The sequence below is a fragment of the Poromitra crassiceps genome (assembly GCF_964638095.1).
Source record: "Poromitra crassiceps genome assembly, chromosome: 1".
Lineage (NCBI taxonomy): Eukaryota > Metazoa > Chordata > Actinopteri > Beryciformes > Melamphaidae > Poromitra > Poromitra crassiceps.
The window spans coordinates 125436300-125461259 of NC_139623.1; the positions used below are offsets into that span (position 1 = coordinate 125436300).

Consider the following 24960-nt stretch of genomic DNA (forward strand, 5'->3'; position numbering starts at 1 on the left):
GGGTTTTTACTGCTGTCATCACCATCGCTATTTTGTAATGGAACAGAAATGACAATAAGGCTGTTACTAGTTGTCAGCTGCAGCGCTGTGTGCGCGCAGGACGGTATGTCAACAATATGGTGCCGTCCAGGGTTAGCGAATAAGGTCTATAGGGGTACTTTAGGTTGACGCTCACAATACAGAGTGGACAAAACCACTTTGGGGGCAGGGGGTTTGTCAACAGCCTATCAGAATGCAGTTTGTTTGGTGGCCACGTGGGTCATTTGTAAATTGACCAATCGACAACCACAAACATGAATATTAAGTGATGGACAGAAAATGAAACAGATTACAAAACAATGTGATTCGTATTGCCTTGTGTGATAGACCCCTGAGCTCATATATCTACAGTATATCTATATCTATCTATCTATCTATCTATCTATCTATCTATCTATCTATCTATCTATCTATCTATCTATCTATCTATCTATTATATATATATATATTAGGGCTGTCAATCGATTAAAATATTTAATCGCGATTAATCGCATGATTTCCATAGTTAACTCACGATTAATCGCAAATTAATCGCATTTTTTAAATCTGTTCTAAATCTACCTTAAACCGAGGTAGGCTACTTTAAACCTGAGAGCTTTGTGCAAAGATGCACTGTTGTATTAATATGGGTAGCTATCATTAGTATGGGTAAGTATTTGGCCATTGGTAATATTGTTATTATTGCTACTAGTTACTGGGAATACACATCTCTCAGGCTGCACTGTGTGAAGTTAATTGGTGCTATCCTCTACATCTCTCCAGCCACAGACAGGAGAAGCTGCGTGCATGCTCTCTCCCCCCTCTCTCTTTCTCTCTCGGTATCTCTCTCTCTCGCGTTCCCGTTCTCCGTCGGTCCCTCTCTCACTGCCTGTCTGTCCATCTCGCTCGCTTTCTCTGCCTCTCTCTCTCCCTCTCTGTCTCCCCCCCCCCCCCCCCCCCCCCGTTCTCCGTCTGTCTGTCTCTCACTCTCTCTGCCACGGTGAGACGAGACAGACGGGGAGAGCTGACGCGCTCCCTCTCTCTCTCTCACCCAAAATGCAGGACATCTTTCTCAATTTGAAGCTGAACTTGCCAATATACCCATTTTATTCCTCCTTTTCTGCTCAAGGAGCTTTCTTTCTGCTTGCTATCAACGTTACTGCTTCCTGATTTCCAAAACTACGGCTCGGACCAAGGCTCAAACATCACAGAACGTGCATGCGTTAATCGCGCGTTAAATAAATTAGTGGCGTTAATAGGAACGATAGTTAACGCGCGATTAACGCGTTAACGCTGACAGCCCTAATATATATATATATACAGTATATATATAGACCCCTGAGCTCGTATAGGCCCCTGGGCTGCAGCCCAGTCAAGCCCGTGCATTAAGGTGGCCTTGTTGATATTTTGTGATCTTCAAAATATTTTCACAACATGTCCTCATACTGAAACGACAGAATAGGTCTATTTCCACTGACTCTGAAAACGACATATATGTGCGAATCGAGACCGGCTACTTCGGGGGTTGAAAACAGAACAGGTCGGCAGGCGAACCCGCCTCTCTCGGTTGAAAAGACGAGCATGCTACCGCAGGTCTGCCCAACCCACCCCTACTACCTTACGTGTCTCCGCCTATTTCAATATCACATTGTCGTTACGTGAAAGACCACCAGAGGTCATTGCTACTTCCTGGTTACAGCTCCCAACCACAAGATATCGCAAATGGTAACGTTGGTCATTTTAACACCTTGAAAAATAGACATGTCATTTTTCTTGTGAGGATTGTCTGTCTTTTCAAGGTGGAAAAGGCACCAAAACCAGATTTAGAGCATCATTGGACACTCAAAACATTCACTGACTTAAGCCGATTTGCAACGATCTGCACTCTGTACTGCCTTAATGGGCTTTGACCAGTGTGGGTTTTGAAGGCTGATACTGATATTGATACAAAAGCTGCAAGTAGCTGATGCAAGTAGCTGATTTAAGTAGCTGATTTTGCGCTGATGTTCAACATCTATAAATTTGACCAGTGCAATCAAGCAAACTGTGTCATATCCACTGACTGGTTCGTAGGGGTGGGCATGAAAAGTTTGATCACGATATGATATGATATCGATTCATTGGACAACAATGTGATGTTTGCCGATATCACAGAATCTGCCACGATACGATTTCGATACGATTTGATTCAGGGGTGATCGATATTAAACAATATGTGTTCATTTATATCTGAGAGGGGAGTGAATATCCTCTCCCTCTTTTTCTTGCATGCTTGCCATGCGGCACTCGCATTGTTTGTATGCAGAAAGAGGGGTGCTTGGGCGGTAATGGTGATGCAGACGTGCCGTGGAATTAAAAAATAATTTCTTATGGCGTCATGGCGATTTATATCGATGTTTTCACTGTGCATCGATGCTATTGCTACCTGATATTGAATGAAAGATATAGTCTGACCCTGATGTGTATGTGACTATACTGTTTTACAACACATTTCACATGAGGCACCTAGCCCTATAACCCAAACAGAACCAAATCAGCAAATTTGTGTGTCTCTGAAATGACTGTTTTCACGTCTTTTTGGACAATTACAAAGAATCCCTCCTCTCTCTCTCTCCTCAGCTCTTATTCTATTTCTTTTCCTAGCAGTTCTCCCTCACATGACCTGTGGTCACAGGAGTAATTGTCACATGACCTGTGGTCACAGGAGCATTGTCAGGACGATAACAACCAGACCTTATTTGCACTCATTGTTGGTTTGATTGTAAATGCAGGAATTGAAGCATATTTCACTGTTACGCTCATTGTCAGTCGCACTGCATAGTTAAGCCTTCCTCCGGATTCAGCTTGGGCCCTATAAGAGATTTCATCCCCCATCCATTTTCCCATAGACGTTTTGAAAAATCCCTATAAAAAGGGTTTTACTTGGTCAAACCAAGTGATTCAGCTATATTCAGAATCGGGAGACACCATAGAACATTTCACTTGGGGGAGGTGGAGGGCACCTACTTTCTCTTTCTCTCTCTCTCCCATACACATACTGTATACAGAGATCAACCAATATCCCTTCTTGGTTTCAGATGTCATCCCTCCCACCCACTACAACCCGTACTTCAGACGGCTGACGTTCGACGTGTCCTCCATGGAGAAGAACGCCTCCAACCTGGTGAAGGCTGAGCTCCGCATCTTCCGCCTCCAAAATGCCAGGGCCCAAGTGTCTGAGCAGCGCATTGAGCTTTACCAGGTAGCCTACATCCCCCACCTTCCCTCTGGAAGTACTGTAGAACTAAGTTTCCCAACATCCATTTAAAAAGATGGGATTCATTCACGCTAGGAAGGACTATGGCTTTTCTCTGAAGTAGCTAGTCTTGAACGCATGAAGGTTTTGAGGATTACCACTTTGATACACACCAGGCCCGGCGTTGGGCCTGTTTTTTTTTTTTTTTTTTTTTTTTTTTTTTTGCTAAAAACGTTTTTCCGTTTTAAAGTTTGAACATCCATTTGCAATGATTCTGGCTGGATATTAACTATTGTAAATTTGTCACAATGAATGCAATTTGTGCACCATGTGTAAATACATTTAATATTAATTGTTTAGGCCTAATTATTTGTAAAGTCACAACACATTAGAGATGTGTGTAGTTCTTCATAGATTTAGCCTCTTCATTTTGCTCTCAAATGCACCAGGTTGACGAATTTTACTTTAAAATGTACAAAATCTTCTTCCGGGGCAGAATCCCCCCGGACCCCCCTTGGGTAGCTTGGCCCCCTAGCAAGCGAGGGGCAGGCCCCCTCTGTAATTTGGGTCTGGAGCCGGGCCTGATACACACTCAGACATGAACGCGTTCTAAAATTCAAGGCATTTGCTGTTCATACTGTATGAGCTTAGTTTAAAGGTGGGGGCGCTGTGGATCAGGTCGCTGTTATTTGTGAATGTAAAATGCAGTGAAGAATTCAGATGATGATTCATGATTTAGCCCTATGGTCATCATCCGTCGGCCTGTCTGCACCAGCCAGTTCCCATGCTGTGTTTACATCCAGGCCGGGGGGGATGACAGCTGGGCTAAACACAGCTCCAAACGGGGATTTTCTCACGCAAACACAGCGGCTATAAATGTGTGAGCGAGGATGGAGCGGGCCGGTACAAAGAGGAGAGAGTTCACACCGAGGAGATCAAGAGCCCGATAACGTCCGCCCCACATCCATCCGTCAGGTGCGCGTCACACTCACTTGTATACACAGCAAGAATTCACACCTCATCAAAAAATGTCCAAATATTTCAGCTGCTAAGGTGGATTTTGTTCTTTGCCATGATGAGTATCCCCCGTGATTTACCTAGGGATTTAACACTGAAAGGTCTCATTTAAGGGCTCATTTATGAGTTTTATCTGTTTGTGACCAAAGCACTGCCACAACATTGTCAGGTTTCTGACACAGATTCACCATATTTGCCCAAATCAAATTCTGGTGTCAGCATGGTCACTACCCAGGAAACATTTGGACATTGAATGATGTTGGACGTCAAATCAAGACGTCTCATCAGGGTTTTCCTCGCTCAAAATTAGGCGGAGGTGGTACTAGAGCCCGACGGATATGGGATTTTTGAGGCCGATACCGATTTTATTGGGGGGAAATCCACAGATTACCAATAGGCGGCCGATATATATATTTCTTTTTTTTTTCTTTCTTTTTTTTACCTTTATTTATACAGGGGGAGTCTCACTGAGACCAATGCTCTCTTTTTCAGGAGTGCCCTGTTCACATTCACACACACATTCATACCTGGAAGCTGACCAGTACAACCACAGTCTGATCTGCTGGCCACTGATCAGCTCCACTGGAGCAGTTGGGGTTAAGGGCCTTGCTCAAGGGATATAGTGATTTATTTTAGCTATAATGAAAATGAGACGTTTTTTATGTTGATTGTGTACTCATATGACTATAATGCGAAAGTGCTCAGAATGCTGCTTTCTTAAACAAATAACTTAATTAAAGAATATTTAACATTAAATTGTCAACACATCTGTGTAATGCCGCAATTACAAATGACAGAAATCCACCGATTATTAGAAAATAGTGTTTTGTCGAGAGCTGGAGGTGGCACGAAATTTGACGGAGGTGGCCACCTCATAATTCTCTATGCAAACCCTCGGTTCAAAAACCGGGAATGGAAGTTGTAGCGACGTCAATGACGTTACCTGCACGTCAGCTGGACGTACTTCCTTGGCATCCCCCCAACGTCCAAATAACGTTACCACAACGGGAATATTCACCTATTCTGCCTAGTATTTTATATGTATGATAACGTAACAGACTATTACATGTTGACTGTGTGCGTCTGTACACATTACCGTCCAACAAATCATCCTGTTGTACGGCAACTCCGGGGTGACACAGAGCCTCGTATACAGACAGCAGACGCACACGATCAACATCTGTTATGTTACAATAATAATAATAACAGGGTGGAATAAATATGTAGCTGCACATCATGCAGAAGCCAAGGAGGCTTACAGGTCCTGGGTTCTAGCCGGCAGGCCTAGACAGGGGCAGGAGCTGGAGTTTAAAAAGCTCACCAATGCCAGGTATAAGTATGCAGTCCGCTACCACTACCAGAGAGCTGACTCTATGGCTGAAAAGCTGCTGGGTAACGATGTCACAGGCTTCTGGAAGGAGGTTAAGGCTCTGAACAGGGCCGGGGCATTGTTACCCTGCACCATAGAGGGAGTCTCTGGTGCTGCTAATATAGCTGAACTGTGGAGGCAACATTACTCTGTCCTCTTCACCTGTGTTAAAAGTAGTCCTTATAATGTGGGCACCATTGTGAATGACGATGTAGTGTCAGTTACAGCTAAAGAAGTTTACCAGGCGATCTTACAGCTAGCCGATAACAAAGCATGTGGATTAGATCATATTTCTGCTGAACATCTTAAGTTAGCTAGCCCCAAGGCTGCAGCTCTTCTTGCCATGTGTTTTAATGGCTTTATGACCCATGGTTTTCTGCCGGCATCTATGTTGTCAGTCACTCTGGTGCCTGTTATCAAGGATAAGACTGGCAAAGTTGAGAGCCTAGATAATTACAGGCCTATTGCCCTAGCCAGTGTGATTTCCAAAGTATTTGAAATGGTTTTATTAGATCGTTTAAATTTGTTTATATCCAGCACTGACAATCAATTTGGCTTTAAGGCCAAGCATAGCACTGATTTGTGTATCTATGCATTGAAGGAGGTTGTCGAAGCCTATAAAAGGCAGAACTCCTCTGTTGTTTTAGTTGGTTTTATAGATGCATCAAAGGCTTTTGATCGGGTCAATCATCATAAGCTGTTTCTAAAATTAAGTCAAAGAGGTGTGCCTGGCAGCATAATACGCATACTGGCATACTTGTATGCCAACCAGAGTATGCTGGTAAAATGGGGCAATAGTGTCTCTACCCCTTTCTGTGTTGGTAATGGGGTACGGCAGGGGGGGCTACTCTCCCCTGTTCTCTTTAATTTATATATGGATGATCTCTCTGTCCAGCTAAGAGACTGCAGAACAGGATGTATGATCGGTAACGCCTTGATTAACCACTTTATGTATGCGGATGACCTGGCGATCTTCTCCCCCAGCAGCGCTGGGTTTCAACATCTGCTGAATATCTGTTCTGATTACGGGGTCCAATTTGATGTTAAATACAATGCTAAGAAGAGTGTTGTTATGATCTGTAGAACGAAAGAGGACCGGGATCTTGTTTTTCCTGTCTTTCTTTTGTCTGAGCATGCTCTATGTGTCTGTGACAAAACCAAATATCTTGGCCACTTCATCACTGACCATATGGGTGATGATGATGATATGTATAGACAGCGGCGTGTGTTATACATTCAGGCTAACATGTTGGTCAGGAAATTCCACTCCTGTTCTGATGATGTAAAGATCACACTCTTTAGGGCTTACTGTACCCCTATCTATACTGCCCCCTTGTGGGCAAAGTTTAAGAAGGCAAGCATGCATAAACTTCAGGTTGCCTATAATGATTGCATGCGCATCTTGCTGAAAAAGCCCAGGTGGAGCAGTGCTAGTGACCTGTTCTGTAAGGCGGGGGTGGCCACTTTCCAGGCGCTCCTGAGAAATCTGAGGTACAGGTTCATCTGTAGATTGAACGTGTCTCAGAATGTTATCATTAAGTTGCTCACTGATCCTGGGCTAAGCACTGTGAGATACCAGTCACATATGTGGAAACTCTGGTATGACTCTCTTTTATAATGTACTTTTGTTCTTTTATTATGCCCTTATGTGCTTTTTGTAATTGTGTATGTGTCATCTATGGACCAAGCGTCTGCCAATAAAGGTTTGATTGATTGATTGATAAATGGCGTAAACATGTTTTTTTATATTTAAAAAAATTGACTGTGCACAGTGTGACCGTGTGATCATACAGCCAAATAAATTGTCAATCAAGTGTCGTTTTATTCAACAACAGAACAATGACGCATGCATTTGCTGTTTTCAGAGCAATAATATGATCAATATTGATTGTTTGGTAAGAGAGAGTCTGTGGCCTCCTCCCAGCTGGACGTGCCTGGAAAACCTCCCTGGGGAGGTGACCAGGAGGCAACCTAACTAGATGCCTGAACCACCTCTACTCTGAGTCTCACACGTGTGATTGAGCTTCTATCCCTAAGGGAGATGCCAGCCACCCTCCTGAGCAAACCCATTTAATCCGCTTGTAGATGCGATCTCGTCCTTTCGGCCATGACCCATAGTTCATGACCATAGATGAGGGTCGGGATGAAGACTGACCGGTAGATTTAGAACGTTGCCTTTAGTATGAAGAGTCATAAATCTGTCCAAGGTTTCCCTCGACCCATCAGCACCATCTCGTTAACACTTTTGATCATCTCATCCACCACCATTCCGAGCCCTCTTTCTTCCACATTCTCTCTTTGTTGGATTTCCCACACCAAAGTCGAGCACCAGGTCTCAGTAAATGCAGCAGGAGCAGTGTTTTACACATTAGGCAGGGGATGAGCCAACATAAACACATGCTTATGAAGGACAGCAGAATAACAGCATCTGTTTCCGCTCCCTCTGCTCCTCCCAGACCTGTCCAATCGATCAGGGAGATGAGAGCGGTCTGCCAGACCTGAACAGTTCAACCAGGAGAGTCTCTCCAGGTTGCCATTATTGTGCTACTTTATGTTATTTTTATATTGCCTTTTTTATGTTGACATATCAGGGATATTTTACGAATGTACAGCATGTGATGTCGAAATCCCTTATGCTGTAATCCAGGTATGCATTCAGAAGCCCGATGTTAAACTCTAGAAAAACTTTGGGGGAACAAGCTGTTAAAATAATAATCTGCCACATTTTTACGAATACAAATTTGCTCTTTTATATTTGCTGTTCTAAACACCCAGAATCTGGTAGGTCTTTCCTGGGAAAAGTGACTTTTCCAGTTTATTTTGTAATAAATGTAAGAAAAACTGGGGAGTTCACACCAAGCATATCTGTAGCAGTAGTTGACCTCTGGAGCATTTCCTTCTTTAGTTTGATTTGCTTGTCCAAGTAAGAACAATGTCGCTCAAACTTGGATGGCACCTAATGAAGGCGTCGAGGCCAGGCATGTAGAGATAAAGAGACCAGGCCTGTAGAGATAAAGAGACCAGGCCTGTAGAGATAAAGAGACCAGGCCTGTAGATATAAAGAGACCAGGCCTGTAGAGATAAAGAGACCAGACCAGGCCTGTAGATATAAAGAGACCAGGCCTGTAGAGATAAAGAGACCAGGCCTGTAGATATAAAGAGACCAGGCCTGTAGAGATAAAGAGACCAGGCCTGTAGAGATAAAGAGACCAGACCAGGCCTGTAGATATAAAGAGACCAGGCCTGTAGAGATAAAGAGACCAGGCCTGTAGAGATAAAGAGACCAGGCCTGTAGAGATAAAGAGACCAGGCCTGTAGAGATAAAGAGACCAGGCTTGTAGATATAAAGAGACCAGGCCTGTAGAGATAAAGAGACCAGGCCTGTAGAGATAAAGAGACCAGACCAGGCCTGTAGATATAAAGAGACCAGGCCTGTAGAGATAAAGAGACCAGGCCTGTAGAGATAAAGAGACCAGGCCTGTAGATATAAAGAGACCAGGCCTGTAGAGATAAAGAGACCAGGCCTGTAGAGATAAAGAGACCAGGCCTGTAGATATAAAGAGACCAGGCCTGTAGAGATAAAGAGACCAGGCCTGTAGAGATAAAGATACCAGACCAGGCCTGTAGATATAAAGAGACCAGGCCTGTAGAGATAAAGAGACCAGGCCTGTAGAGATAAAGAGACCAGACCTGTAGATATAAAGAGACCAGGCCTGTAGATATAAAGAGACCAGGCCTGTAGAGATAAAGAGACCAGGCCTGTAGATATAAAGAGACCAGGCCTGTAGAGATAAAGAGACCAGGCCTGTATGATAAAGAGACCAGGCCTGTAGAGATAAAGAGACCAGGCCTGTAGAGATAAAGAGACCAGGCTTGTAGAGATAATGTGGAGACCAGGCCTGTAGAGATAAAGAGACCAGGCCTGTAGATATAAAGAGACCAGGCCTGTAGAGATAAAGAGACCAGGCCTGTAGAGATAAAGAGACCAGGCCTGTAGAGATAAAGAGAACAGGCATGTAGAGATAAAGAGACCAGGCCTGTAGAGATAGCTCTCTCAAGCTATCATGAAAAAGGTGGATAAACTATAAGCTTCAGTTGCCCACAAGACTAGATACAGTATGAGACTAGAACAAATCATCATCATCATCATCATCATCATCATCATCATCATGGAACCACGTTCTTCAGGTTGGGTAGTACCCATAGAACCCATTCTCATTCAGATATCTCGAGGTGAGAGGTCGAGGGACCCCTTTGAAAATGGCTGTGCCAGTTTTCCCCTCACCAAAATTGAGCCTGAGCATTGTTTAACCCTCTTTCCGACAAGCTACATCATGGCATGGTTGGTACCAATAGATCTATAGGTCTTCTAGTTTCATATGATATCAGTATCTTCACTCTAGCTTTAAAAATGAGCCCGCTACATCTTCTGAAAGACAGTAATGGTGCAGAGAAGGTCCGCCGTTTAAAAAATTGTGCAATAACAAGGGCATAAACCATCATAAAAATGTGAGTAAACGCTATTTTGTATTTAAAAAGGTACCTGAACAGCGTTTATCCCCCATTAGAGGCCCTGATCGAGATGCTCAAAAACGTGAGTCCCCACCCAAGAGAGTGGTTGATCAGGAGTGACCTAGTCTCGACGCCAGACCCATGAGAGTTCTTACGCTGATACACTACGTTACTGCATGCTGCAGATCTCTCTCTGGGTCTGGGACACTTTCCCTCAGAGGGCTGGTTATGGGAGGGAACCGTTCACTATAGGCCAGTCATATGCCAGTGATGGCTGCAGTCCTCTCCAATCAGTAATGACTTTGCGATCAGACGACACGGGAGGCGCAGCCCATTTGCTCTCTCATCGGTGCTACGACCTGTCACTCATTCAATTTCAACCCGCCTTTAAAACCCAGCAGTGGCTGTTAACTGGCACAGACTCACTTATGTAGTATGCGGAGCGCAGCAGTATGGGGAGAGACTAGGAGTGACCCAGGTAATCCGTGTCATTTCATCCTCTCTTCTGTCCACAGATTTTGGCACACAAAGACCTGACATCCCCAACGCAGCGCTACATCGACAGCAAGGTGGTGCGCACGCAAACAGAGGGGGAGTGGCTGTCTTTTGATGTGACGGAGGCGGTCAGCGAGTGGCTGAACCACAGAGGTAAGAGTCACATCCGTAACATACTGCAGCACATTCCTGATCAATATTATTAATTGGCGAAAAAAAAGTTTTCCCATCACCTTGTTACACGACTCTCTTGTCACCCCACAGACAGAAATAGTGGATTCAAGATCAGCCTGCACTGTCCGTGCTGCACGTTTGTACCATCAAACAACTACATTATCCCCAACAAGAGCGAGGAGCTGGAGGCACGCTTTGCAGGTTATTTGATTTCTTAAAGTTGATTATGTAAAGTGTTTATGTTTACATAAGTGTTCAATGTCGCCATCTATATCCATGCAATCCACATTAGAAAAGAGAGCCTCTAAACAAGCCGTTTGGTCTCCCCTCAGTTCTCACAGTGGTAACACTTTATAATAACTATACACTATAAAGCAGGGATGTCAGAGATACGGGCAGGTTTCATCCAGCCCGCGAGATGTTTTGGAATATAATATATATATATATATATATATATATATATATATATATATATATATATATATATATATATATATTATATATATTATTATTATTATTATTAAATTCACACCCCATTATCATGAACTACGTGTGGCTAATAAGCAAGCTAAGAGTTCATTCATAAGTTAATTAACCTGCACAACAAGGAAGTATGAGTAGGTCATCAAGTGTAAACAAAGCCGCCATGATGCCACGCTGGAATTGAATCGCGCATTCGGCTACCTACCAAAAAACAAAGGAATCAACAAGATGCTGTCGAAAAAGAGAAAGGTTGACACGGAATGCAGGCAGTTTCAAGAGAAATGGAAAGAGCAGTATTTCTTTTGTGAAGTAAATGGATAAATGAGTCGAATTGATTTTAGTAAAAAAAAAATCCAGCCCCCATGAGATCTCAGTTGAACAAATCCGGCCCTCTACCTAATCTGAGTCTGACACCCCTGCTATAAAGCATTAATAAAGCATTAGTAAATATGTAATTCCCCATGAATTGAGTATCAATAAGTGTTTATAAACCATCTAGTAACACTCACTAACCATGTCTAAATCATTATGTACAAATGTACACATAAATGTACATACATAAATAGTTGTTTAATCATTTACTTACACTTTCTAAATGATTTTATGAACCATTAACAACTCCTAAATAAATGGTTTGTAATTGATATAATATGTATTTATAAATGGTGAATCTATGATTTACAAAGTATGAGAATACAATCATTAAACACATTACAGATTAGGTTATTAATCAGGAATAAAACGTTTATAACCGTCCTGCAGCTCGCTAAGCTGCCCGTACAGCTCGCCAAGTTGGCCCTGCGGCTCGCATTCGCACCTCGCCCGCTGCGCGGCCTTGCCCGCAACTCGGCTGCTGTGTGGCCAATGAGACCAGCATCACTGATGATGACAGATTTATGACATCACTGATGATGTCATCAGTGGGATTATAACATCACTGATGATGTCACAGTGGGATTTATAACATCACTGAAGATGTCACAGTCATGATGAATTAAGTGTTAACTAATTCTTTATTAATGCTTTATAGTGTATGTATAGTTATTATAAAGTGTTACCCTTACCGTTTTTAGTTTGGCTCCAAGTGAAATGTTCTGTGGTGTCACCTGATTCTGGATATATCTGAATTCCTTGGTTTGACCAAGTAAAACTCCTTTTCGGCTTTTATGAAACATCTATGGAAAAGTGTTTTTTCAAAGTGGTTGAGCAGTTGTTATTTATTACTGCAGAGTTTTCCCTACCTGTAGCTGCCGGCCCGCGGTGTCTCACATTTCACTCTTGAAACAGTTAGCCAATCAGAACAAAGGGGGCGTTAATATCAATGAGCCTTAAAGACACAACGAGAGAAACAGGCTGTTCTTGGTCAGGTTCAGAGAGATGGTGGAAAAAGAGATAAATAATGGATTGAGCCCAGAATCATGTTAGTGAAGGGCAGAACCAGAAGGCATGAGATAGTGTGCCCTCTGACACTTGACACCTGTATGGCAGTGAAGTTGGCATTAGATTTCATTCTCGGTGGTAAAAAGGTCTTAAGAAGTCTTCAATTTAAGTTGGAGAACCCTGGGGGGTACCCTGGTGGTGGTGTCTTCAGGTATTGAAGTCATGTGTGATGTGTGTGTGGTGTCTCCAGGTATTGAAGTCATGTGTGATGTGTGTGTGGTGTCTCTAGGTATTGAAGTCATGTGTGATGTGTGTGTGGTGTCTAGGTATTGAAGTTATGTGTGATGTGTGTGTGGTGTCTGCAGGTATTGACGACAGCTTCCACGGCGGGGACCTGAAGGTTTTTAAGAAGCGGAGGCACAGTGCCCAGGCTCCACACCTGCTCCTCATGCTGCTGCCCTCATACAGGCTGGAGTCCCAGGCCCAGTCCCCCCACAAGAGCCACCGCGCCAAGAGGGCCCTGGATGCTGCTTACTGCTCCAGGTAAGCATCTCTATTACAGCAGCTCCAGGGGTGAGAACCAGAAGGTTTTAATGGCCATGGCACACCAATCAAACATTCTAGAACAAACACAGATGTTTGTTTGGAGAGGTTTGGTCAGATTTGACATGTTCCAGTCCTTATTTGTCTGTGTTTACTGTAGCTCATGCCACACCAATCAAATATTGTCAGTTGTTGGTTAATGTTTAACTCATTCCCGCCATTGGCGTCTATAGACGTCAACCCGTCTTTTCACTGCCATGCGATAGATGGCGCTCTTGGCCACCATATGAAGTGGTACCATACTCGTATATTCCTCCGCGAGCGAGAGTTAAACCAGCGAGCGTTTTCAGCATTGATCTCCCTTCATGGAGGAAGCACATAAAACACGTCTGCCTGGAGCCTTAAAGCAGTGCGTTGTTGAGACAGTCACTCAACACTGGAGGATTTCTTTCACTAGAAGCATGGTAAATGCACACCAATCACTTCTCCTGTCACTTAGATTAGTAATTAATCAGTTTTGTGAACCCTCACAAAGTGTAAATTTCAGCCGTCAAATGCCGTCACCATGCCCACCCCCCAGGGTGGGCATGGTGGTGCAGAGCTAGAAGGTCCTGGGTTCGATTCCCACCTGGGACGCTGTGAGTGCTGAAGGAGTGCGTGCCCGTCCGCATGTCCTCGAGTGCCCGCCGCCCGGGTGGGGTCGTCAAAAAGGACCTTTCTGTGTGGACCTTTTCTGTTCGTTGGAATAGCGTGATCCTCCCACGTGCTATGTCCTACCGGTGAAGCTGTCAGGTGAAAAGAAGCGGCTGGCTACTGGCCATGTCTCGGAGGAAGCATGGAGCCAGTTTCAGCTCTCCCCAGATTGGCAGAGGGTGGAGCAGCAACCAGGATCTAAAATTAGCACTAACGGGGGATAAAAATGGGATAAAAAATATTAAATATGCCCCCAGACCTCCACACATCGAGTAACAGGAAGCACCAGACCCACGGAGAACATGAGAGCGTTACCCCGCCCTGTACGCTCTCTGTGTGGGGTGAATTTTTCACCCGCTTCGCTGCACAAAAAGGCATCGCGACTTCCTGGTGAGCGATGGACTTCCTGGTGAGCGATGGACTTCCTGGTGAGCGATGGACTTCCTGGTGAGCGATGGACTTCCTGGTGAGCGATGGACTTCCTGGTGAGCGATGGACTTCCTGGTGAGCGATGGACTTCCTGGTGAGCGATGGACTTCCTGGTGAGCGATGGACTTCCTGGTGAGCGATGGACTTCCTGGTGAGCGATGACTGTGGATGACCTCCACACATCGAGTAACAGGAAGCACCAGACCCACGGAGAACATGAGAGCGTTACCCCGCCCTGTACGCTCTCTGTGTGGGGTGAATTTTTCACCCGCTTCGCTGCACAAAAAGGCATCGCGACTTCCTGGTGAGCGATGGACTTCCTGGTGAGCGATGACTTCCTGGTGAGCGATGACTTCCTGGTGAGCGATGGACTTCCTGGTGAGCGATGGACTTCCTGGTGAGCGATGGACTTCCTGGTGAGCGATGGACTTCCTGGTGAGCGATGGACTTCCTGGTGAGCGATGGACTTCCTGGTGAGCGATGGACTTCCTGGTGAGCGATGGACTTCCTGGTGAGCGATGGACTTCCTGGTGAGCGATGACTTCCTGGTGAGCGATGGACTTCCTGGTGAGCGATGGACTTCCTGGTGAGCGATGGACTTCCTGGTGAGCGATGGACTTCCTGGTGAGCGATGACTTCCTGGTGAGCGATGGACTTCCTGGTGAGCGATGACTTCCTGGTGAGCGATGGACTTGCTGGTGAGCGATGACTTCCTGGTGAGCGATGGACTTGCTGGTGAGCGATGGACTTCCTGGTGAGCGATGGACTTCCTGGTGAGCGATGTACTTCCTGGTGAGCGATGACTTCCTGGTGAGCGATGGACTTCCTGGTGAGCGATGGACTTCCTGGTGAGCGATGACTTCCTGGTGAGCGATGGACTTCCTGGTGAGCGATGGACTTCCTGGTGAGCGATGACTTCCTGGTGAGCGATGGACTTGCTGGTGAGCGATGGACTTCCTGGTGAGCGATGGGCAATTCTGATGAAAACGACCTAAGTGTCGGGAGAGGAATATCTATGTTAAGAAGATGCTCCTCTTTCCTGACTCCAAGCACCACTCTGCAGGTCATACAGGCCTTGGTATTGTCTCATCTGGACTACTGTCCTGCAATCTGGTCCAATGCAGCAAACAAAGAGCTGCACAAGCTCCAGTTAGTGCAGAATAGAGCAGCACGTCTCGCCCTCAGCTGTTCAATGAGAGAAAGTGTTAATAAAATGCATGCAGATCTTTCCTGGCTGAAGGTGGAAGACAGATTGACATGCAGTCTCCTGGTCTTGTTCAGAAATATTTGTGTTTTAAAACAACCATATTGCCTGTACTCAAAGATAACATTTTCTAAGGACAGACATGATCATGAAACAAGACAAGCGAGAATGGGTCATGTTACAATGCCTCAACCTAGAACCAATGCAATGAAAAAAACGGTTATGTATAGAGCTATCTCCCTTTGGAATAGGTTGCCATGCTTGATTACTGAAGCAACAAGTAAAGTAAGTTTCAAAAAGAAACTAAAGAGGTTATTCTTGGGTACAGGCCTGCAAAAATAAATAGATAAATGGTTTTATTTAAATATGATTGCAATGTTCTGCTGTACTGTAATGGTGTAATGGTGTTTTTTGTGCTTTTTTAGGGAGGGGGGTGGGGGGTTTGGGGGGGTAGCCGATTACTGTAAATGTATTAATGTATGCTTATATGTGAAAGCATGAGTATACTTCTATGTTTTTAAGGTGGACCCCAGGAAGAGTAGCTGTTACCTCGGTAACAGCTAATGGGGATCCAAATAAATAAATAAATAAATAAATAAACTAAAGAACGGAAGAAGACAGAAACAAACTTTTTTTCCCATAAAAGTAGAGGCTTTGTTCTGTCTTTTGGGATATTCGGTGTTTACATAGGAGAAATCACTGAAAAAGGTCAGAAACCCTGGCGGGGAATGAGTTAATTGGTGTGCCATGGACATTTGACCAACTTTACAGGAGAGCCTAAACAAAACCAAAAATAACATACTTTGTCCTGACTTTTGTTTTTCAAATTCAATCTTTAATATGAAAATGTATAAACATGTGGATGGCAATCTACTTAAAATCTCTGGAAACCAGATTCAGATATTTGTTGCTGAAAACATGTGAAAAGTACCATCTAGTAATTGTGGAGTTAGACCATTTTTCAGTTTTTCACCATTTCTGTGATCAGGTCTCTCGATGATGCAAGACTCTCCAGGGGGGAGAGCACATGGGAGCACTTCAGCAGATACGCCCCCCGGCGTTTCAGAGCAGAGAATACTGCTTATTTTCTCATGCTTTTGAAACCTAATTTATACTTGGTGACATTTTTATTTGTTTCATTGATTGAAATATTTATTGACAAAATATGCTTGCACGTAAAAACAACAACAACAGCAGCACACTTATTTTTCTCTTTTCGATTTTGTTTGAATGTGTGTATCTCATGTGAGGGGGATTGTATGTCTTCATGTCCTGTTGTGTTTTGTGTGAGCTCACTAAAGCAAATTCCTATCAATGATGTTGAATGGCAATAAAGTATTAGTAACTTGAACTTGATCTGTCAAAAGGACAATTTTGTTAATAACAAATTTTTCTGTGGTGTGACAAACTCAAAACACATTTATTTTAATGAGCAATATTTTGACATTAAATGGGGGGGGGGGGTCCTATCTTTTATTTGGAAGAAAGTAATCACGGACCCTAACCCTAACCCTTTCAGGTTTAGAGTGAAATCATAATGCCAACCAAAACAATTAAAAGCAAGTCTATCGTCATTTCAGCGCTTGTCTTCTGCAAACTCAGTTCTCTTCTCTTCTCCCCCCCCCCCACACACACACACAAACACACACACACACACACACACACACACACACACACACACACACACACACACACACACACTCTCACTCACAAACACACACACAGAAACGTCCAGGACAACTGCTGCTTACGGTCGCTGTACATCGATTTCAAGAAGGACCTGGGCTGGCGGTGGATCCATGAACCCAAAGGCTACAACGCTAACTTCTGCGCCGGGGCATGCCCATATCTGTGGAGCGCCGACACCCAGCATTCCAAGGTAACAGGGCAAGGGTTAAAGGTGTAACGTGTAAGATTTTGCCAGAATTTAAGTTAACAAATTTTTTTTTTTTAAGACTGCATCTCACGCGCTATGCGCACTCGATTTGTAGGCTCGCCCGCTGCGCGGGCTTGCCCGCCCTGCAGCTCGCCGAGATGGCCCTGCAGCTCACATATGCAGCGCGGCCACTGTGTGGCCTCGCCCACCCTGCTGCTCGACCGCTGTGTGGGCTCACTTGCTCTTATGACATCACTGATGATGTCACAATGCCTATGACATCATCAGTGATGTCACAATGCACAATTGCTCAAGTGACATCACTTCCGGGACAAAATTGAAGCAGAGAGAGAACAACATTTGGTTGATGTACCCCAGCCTGCCAGTACAGTAGCTTTCAAACCATGTGAGGCTAATTTGAATTCTTAATCTAGATGAGATGGTATGGACATGTGCGGAGGAGGGAGGTGGGGTACATCGGGAGGAGGATGCTGGAGATGGAGCTGCCAGGAAAGAGGAGGAGGGGAAGGCCCACGAGGAGGTTCATGGGCGCAGTAAAGGAGGACATGCAGGCAGCGGGCGTGACGGAGGACGATGCAGAGGACAGGAACCGATGGAAACAGATGATCCACTGTGGCGACCCCTGAAGAAGAAGAATCTACAAAAGAAAAAGAAGAAATAAGTGCAGTACCTTGTCTTCCCCTGGAGGAGGAGGGTGGTAGGAGGTGAAATGCTGCCCTGTACTAGTTTGGATCATGAAGTCCTCAAGTCTCACAATCGCGAGATTGCCCATGGGACCTGAGGAAGTGAATTATCCAGAGAAGAATGTGGGTTGATTTTCCAGTGTCCCCTGTCCCTCCAGGTCTTAGGCTTGTATAACACTGGTGTCCCCTGTCCCTCCAGGTCTTAGGCTTGTATAACGCTGGTGTCCCCTGTCCCTCCAGGTCTTAGGCTTGTATAACACTGGTGTCCCCTGTCCCTCCAGGTCTTAATCTTGTATAACGCTGGTGTCCCCTGTCCCTCCAGGTCTTAGGCTTGTATAACGCTGGTGTCCCCTGTCCCTCCAGGTCTTAGGCTTGTGGTCTTAGGCTTGTATAACGCTGGTGTCCCCTGTCCCTCCAGGTCTTAGGCTTGTATAACACTGGTGTCCCCTGTCCCTCCAGGTCTTAGGCTTGTATAACACTGGTGTCCCCTGTCCCTCCAGGTCTTAGGCTTGTATAACGCTGGTGTCCCCTGTCCCTCCAGGTCTTAGGCTTGTATAACGCTGGTGTCCCCTGTCCCTCCAGGTCTTAGGCTTGTGGTCTTAGGCTTGTATAACGCTGGTGTCCCCTGTCCCTCCAGGTCTTAGGCTTGTATAACACTGGTGTCCCCTGTCCCTCCAGGTCTTAGGCTTGTATAACACTGGTGTCCCCTGTCCCTCCAGGTCTTAGGCTTGTATAACACTGGTGTCCCCTGTCCCTCCATGTCTTAGGCTTGTATAACACTGGTGTGCCCTGTCCCTCCAGGTCTTAGGCTTGTATAACACTGGTGTCCCCTGACCGCTACGCTGCATACAGACACTAAGACAAATTCCTTATGTAACTTGCATACTGTGGCAATAAAAGTGATTCTGATTCTGATTCTGGTATAACTGGTGTCCCCTGTCCCTCTCCAGGTCTTAGGCTTGTATAACACCATGTGACACTGGTGTTCCCTGTCCCTCTCCAGGTCTTAGGCTTGTATGACACCATGTGACACTGGTGTCCCCTGTCCCTCTCCAGGTCTTAGGCTTGTATAACACCATGCCCCCCCCCCCCCCCCCATATCTTCAGTGCCTACTGCCCAAGTGGGCTATCTCGTCGAAAGGGCCTTTCTGTGTGGAGTTTGCATGTTCTCCCCGTACCCCCCAGGGGGTTCCTCCGTACATAACCCCCCACTAAAAACATGCAGAAGATCGTCATCCGACCAGTGACGACAACATCTGAAGTTGGTCCAATGATGGTCCAACGAAGGTCCCCGGGCGCTGGAAAGAAATAGCGACCACTGCTCCTGGCCTGCCCCCCGGAGGAAAGGACAAGCCTGGATGGGTCAAATGCAGAGGACATATTTCACCGGCCACCGTCAGCATGATTGTGTGTAGTGGCCCCATGCATGTGTTGCAGTGTGTTCGTGTGACAATAAAGACGGGCTGCCGTCTGAAATCGTGTATGTGACACTGGTGTCCCCTGTCCCTCTCCAGGTCTTAGGCTTGTATAACACCATCAACCCGGAAGCCTCGGCCTCACCCTGCTGCGTCTCCCAGGACCTGGAGCCCCTCACCATCCTCTACTACATCGGCAAGACCCCCAAGATCGAGCAGCTCTCCAATATGATCGTCAAGTCCTGCAAGTGCAGCTAGGAATGGTTACGACATACTCTCTCTCCTTCACACCAACACACACAACAGCACATAGGCATGTAACCATACCATCTCTTTACATGCACTATTATACATGTGGTGACCTGCAAAAACCCTTCACATGGTGAACATTTTACTTTTTCCTTCTTTTTTTTTTTTTTTTTTTTTTACATTTCATTAAATTAGAAACTCTCCTCTATATATAACTTTTTGAATAACTGAGATAGCTCTTTTGGATCAAAAGTTATGCGGATTTGAATGTTATGTGAAAATAATCATTCACTATGATGTACTACGGAGATGACAATAACCAAATCACTCCAAATCTCCAAATAACAAAACTCGTTTTCAACCTGCTTTGGCTCATTGCCAACAATGTGTAGCAGCGACATGTGAAGGGTTTCTCCCAGACCACCACACATATCATTCAATGTTTCACACAGACGTCAGGTGCTTTAGGTGTGTTGGAGAATATAGGTACAGAATAAGAGTGTGCGAACGCAAACCACACAACAACGCAATACAACAACAACAATACGACACGCACACACACACACCACAGGACAACAACGCATGTACAATATGACACACACACACACACACACACACACACACACACCACAGGACAACAACGCACATACAATACGACACACACACCACAGGACAACAACACACATACTGTACAATATGACACACGCAACAGGACAACAACGCATGTACAATATGACACACACACACACACACACACACACACACACACACTACAGGACAACAACACACATACTGTACAATATGACAGACACGCCACAGGACAACAACGCATGTACAATATGACACACACACACACACACACACACACACACACTACAGGACAACAACACACATACTGTACAATATGACAGACACGCCACAGGACAACAACGCATGTACAATATGACACACACACACACACACACACACACACACACGCCACAGGACTACTGTACTGTTGTCACGACTCATGATACCAGGATTTTGACTTTAACACCAATACTAACGCCGCACTCACACCTACAGCTGGTTGACTCTGCTTGGTCTGGGCAAACAGGTCTGGGCGAACACGGTCTGGGCGAACACACCTGACAAATGAGCCAGGACTTGTAACTACAAGTCAAATGGACTCAAAAGCAGCTTGTCATCCCACCAAGTCCCACAAATCTGCTGGCTATCAGATGATAACATCTGTCTCCTTATACCCACAGACGCTTGTGTTTTGGACTTGTTTCTTGTAGTCTCACTCAGAGGTCTCTTGGAAGAGGATAGACATCCACATTGTCCACCAGCTTGTCAGTTTAGGTGAACTGGGAAATCCTCAGTCTTCTTTTAACTATTCCAGTCCGCATGTCGACGCCCTCTAGAGGCAATGTCCAAATGCAATTTCAGTTTGCAGAACACATTTGGCGAAAGTATCTCTCGCAATGGTATCGAAGTAGAACCGACATTTTGATTATCGTGGGAACACTACACAGGATACGTCACACGCGCGTCCGCGCACGCACACACACACACACACACACACACACACACACACACACACACACACACACACACACACACACACACACACACACACACACACACACACACTTTCATTTCATTTATTTTCATTTATTGAGTTTAAAATTACAGGGACAGTGCACATTAATAAACATTTCTGTAAATGCGCCAGTTTAGCCAGCTTGGCTAATTTTCAACCGTAGTCCCTGGGCAGTAAGATGGTAAAAACTGCTAACACACACACACACACACACACACACACACACACACACACACACACACACACACACACACACACACACACACCTACACACTTTAAGTGACGCAGATATGATGGCTCTTGTACAGGCATGTCTGTTTTTTGTTTTGTTTTTGTTTTGAAGGCCCTGTCAACATGTATCACCTCACACACTTGTCACACAAAGACGCGAGAGTACGGCAAACACTGGAAGTATAAGTGATAAGTGTCTATATGTGAAATAAGTCCTGAAAGTAAGATAGCCCCTCCCCTCCATGACACCCCAACCTGGTTTCAACATTCAGATCGCGCCATGTCCTTGTTTCCATGTCCGTTTTGTATCCTTTGTAATTTTCTATTTCTAATAATTGTATTGCTATTTAAGGTGTTGTTGTTATTGTTGATTTTTTTTTATGGTTCGGCAACAAAGCAAATGTTTAACCCCGCTAGAGAAGTGGAGAATGTCTGCCTCCCTCTGGTGATGTAATGATCATGTCCAGTCCCACCTGCAGTTTACAGGTGTCAGAAAAGTGAAGTGCTTTGGGGGGTTGAGACGAGACAAAATGACAATGGTCAGGTAGAAGCTCCGTGTCATCGTCACTAGATTCATGCTGGCATATTTAGAAACGCCCCATACGGTCATATTTTAGCAGGCAGAATCTTTGAACGGTCATTGAACAGCGCAATTTTGTTCGCATTTGGCTCCGCTTTGCTTGCGCACTGACGATCGAATCCCAGCAGGGATGAAAGATTAATGAACAATGAAATGCTTTCCACACCTAGAGTCAAATACAGTAAGTGATGAGGGTCAAAAGAAGTGACAAGCTACAAACTTGACAATTACAGTAATATCATCTCATGTACTCATCACATGCAGAGATTTAGTCCATACCAACTACAGTATATGAAAGACGTGGGTTCAGTCAGATGTCTTTTGTTAAGTGATGATACGGCCATGTTTGGATTTGGTATAGCGATTAAGACTTTTGCACACCAAGTCCGTATTTCTCCTCCGAAAGTTGTCACACGTTTTAAAAATAAATACAACCTCATGTTGTGTCACTCACGTTTTACACACCGACTCCCGAAATTTCGTCCGTCATTAAAGTTCTCGGAACGGGTTCAATTTTCTGCGTTTTTTTAACATCAGTTAACATCAGCCTTTTGCGAGCTGTTTGAGCCGTCTGTGTCTGTGTTTGGGGGAGACAGACAGAGGAGCGGTCAAGCGGGACTCCAGTCTGAGTGGAGAGGCAGCGGCTCCCTCTCCCAGTAGTCTCTTAAAACAGACCGTCTCATCTACATCCGGTGAATGTAGCTATACACAGTCTGTACGTTACACCCCCAGAACATGCACAAGGAAGTTGGGAAAAAACCCTTCAGACAGGAAAGAAGTTCGACGGAATCCGACCAATCACGACACGTGTGTCCACGAAAAATGCGGCATATTGGATTTTGATTGGACTAATGAGCGGAAGACCCGCCTTTCTGCGATTCTGATTGGACTAATGAGCGGAAAACCCGCCTTTCTACTTCCCATTCCGGTTGGTGCATGATTCTCCCCCACGAAGTACAGACGGTATGGCGGAAACATTTGAAAATTGCGGAAGCCAACTCGTCTGTTCTAAGAGACTACTCTCCCAGGAGAGCGGTGCTGCAGCGCACCACAGCACGGCTTGGTGAGGTGAAGGTGAGCAGGGAGATGGTTACCACTCCCCTGCTGCCATGATCTGCCTTCTCCAGTCCACATCACCGCTGCTACAGATCAGCTGCTGCTGCTTGTCAGTCATGTTGTAATGTGGATACAGGAGAGGAGGAATATTTGTCTCGTATTGCGAATAGACCGCCGAACATAATAATAAAACGCATCGGACTCAGTGTGCAAGGTTTCTGCGCGTGACAGTTTTTTTTGGATGACGGATTAAAAAAAAATGCATACGAAAAGAAATTACTCTGTGTGCAACCTCCTTTAGTGTGAATGAACAGTTAATATATGACCTGATTGAAAAAAAAATGCTTAGAGCTGAAAATATTACCATAATTATCTAACAAAGGCGGTCGAGTCTGTCCATTCTGTCTCTATAGGACAAATCAGCGTGTTTGTAAACAAACGGATTGGCTAGAAAGCTAGAAACTCAATTTAAACTTTAAAGGAGTCACCACTTTTAGGACTCTATCACCTTAATTCAGCTTTAATTTATCTTTTGTACTGTTTGAGAAATCACAGCCTCACCTTTTTCAACCTTTATAATGGGACCCTATGGAGGCAGCCTTGAGTGTGACATTCTAGCAGGCTGTACTTTTTACAAAATTCACACATTTAAAACAGCAGCAGTTCACATAACTTTAACACTAGAGTACATGCATTTATTATACATCAGACTATTTAGCTGCTTTGGCTCTCACTCAAAATATAAGTGATCTGGTTTTTGAGATATTAACGTTTGTTTGGCACAGCTTTTCACCTTTATTTCATACTAGTTTCTGCTGCAGTGGCCTCTGGAAGTACTTTTTTGTTGTCGTGATGTCATGCTGATTCGTCCTATTGTCTTTGCTGTTTCATCAGTGTGTCATTTCACCCACAAAAGTGTCAAAGCTGTCTGTCGGTCATTACATATATTTTTTGTTTTGTTTTGTTTCCTTAATAAAAACAAATTGCACTGATGCTATTTTAACTCTTTTTAGTTAGTTAGTTATGCATATCCCCCTCCCCCTGCACCCCCTTATGAAATGAGGAGTTAAATTAACCCGAACCTGGACCCTTTGTGGACTTCTTGTAAAGCAGGAAAAGAGAGTGCGGCACCATCTTTGTCACGATAGAGCTGTTATTTTTTATGTTCATTTGTTGTTTATGATGATGTTGTTGTTGTTGTTGTTGTTGTTGTTGACCCACTATGATGTATCGTAACACAGTATTGTTGTGGTGCTCTGGTGGTAAATAAATTATTTAAGTTACAAGGGGAACTGCGGTGTGTGTCTATTTCTTCGGGCTGCAACTAACGATTATTTTCATTATCGATTAATCTCTCGATTATTCTCTCCATTAATCGATTCGTTGTTTGATCTATAAAATGTCACAAAAATGGTGAAAAATGTCGATGACTTTCCCCCCCCCCAAGTCCAAGATGACGTCCTCAAATGTTTTCTTTGGTCCTGACTAACAGTCAACAACCCAAAGAGAATCAATTTACTGTCATAGAAGACTAAAGAAACCAGAAAATGTTCACATTTAACAACCTGGAATGAGATAATTTTTATGTATTTATTGTATATATATATATACATATAATATAATATATATATATATAAATAAATATAATATAATATATATAAATTAGTCTAAACCAGTGTTTCTCAAACTTTTTTCTGGGGACTTTATATACA

The 24960-nt window shown here is 44.4% G+C and overlaps 1 protein-coding gene across 1 annotated transcript in view; it reads left to right on the plus strand.

Moving 5' to 3' along the window:
- tgfb2 (transforming growth factor, beta 2) overlaps positions 1-19805 on the plus strand; it is a gene marked incomplete at both ends in the record, with an annotated part of 79434 nt that extends 59629 nt beyond the window's left edge. The window contains 6 exons of the mRNA XM_083641258.1: positions 3096-3259; positions 10667-10799; positions 10911-11021; positions 13049-13226; positions 17278-17431; positions 19647-19805. Of these exons, the coding sequence (XP_083497384.1) occupies positions 3096-3259; positions 10667-10799; positions 10911-11021; positions 13049-13226; positions 17278-17431; positions 19647-19805 (899 nt within the window). The remainder of the gene's footprint in view (positions 1-3095; positions 3260-10666; positions 10800-10910; positions 11022-13048; positions 13227-17277; positions 17432-19646) is intronic.
- Between the last annotated feature and the right edge of the window lie 5155 nt (positions 19806-24960).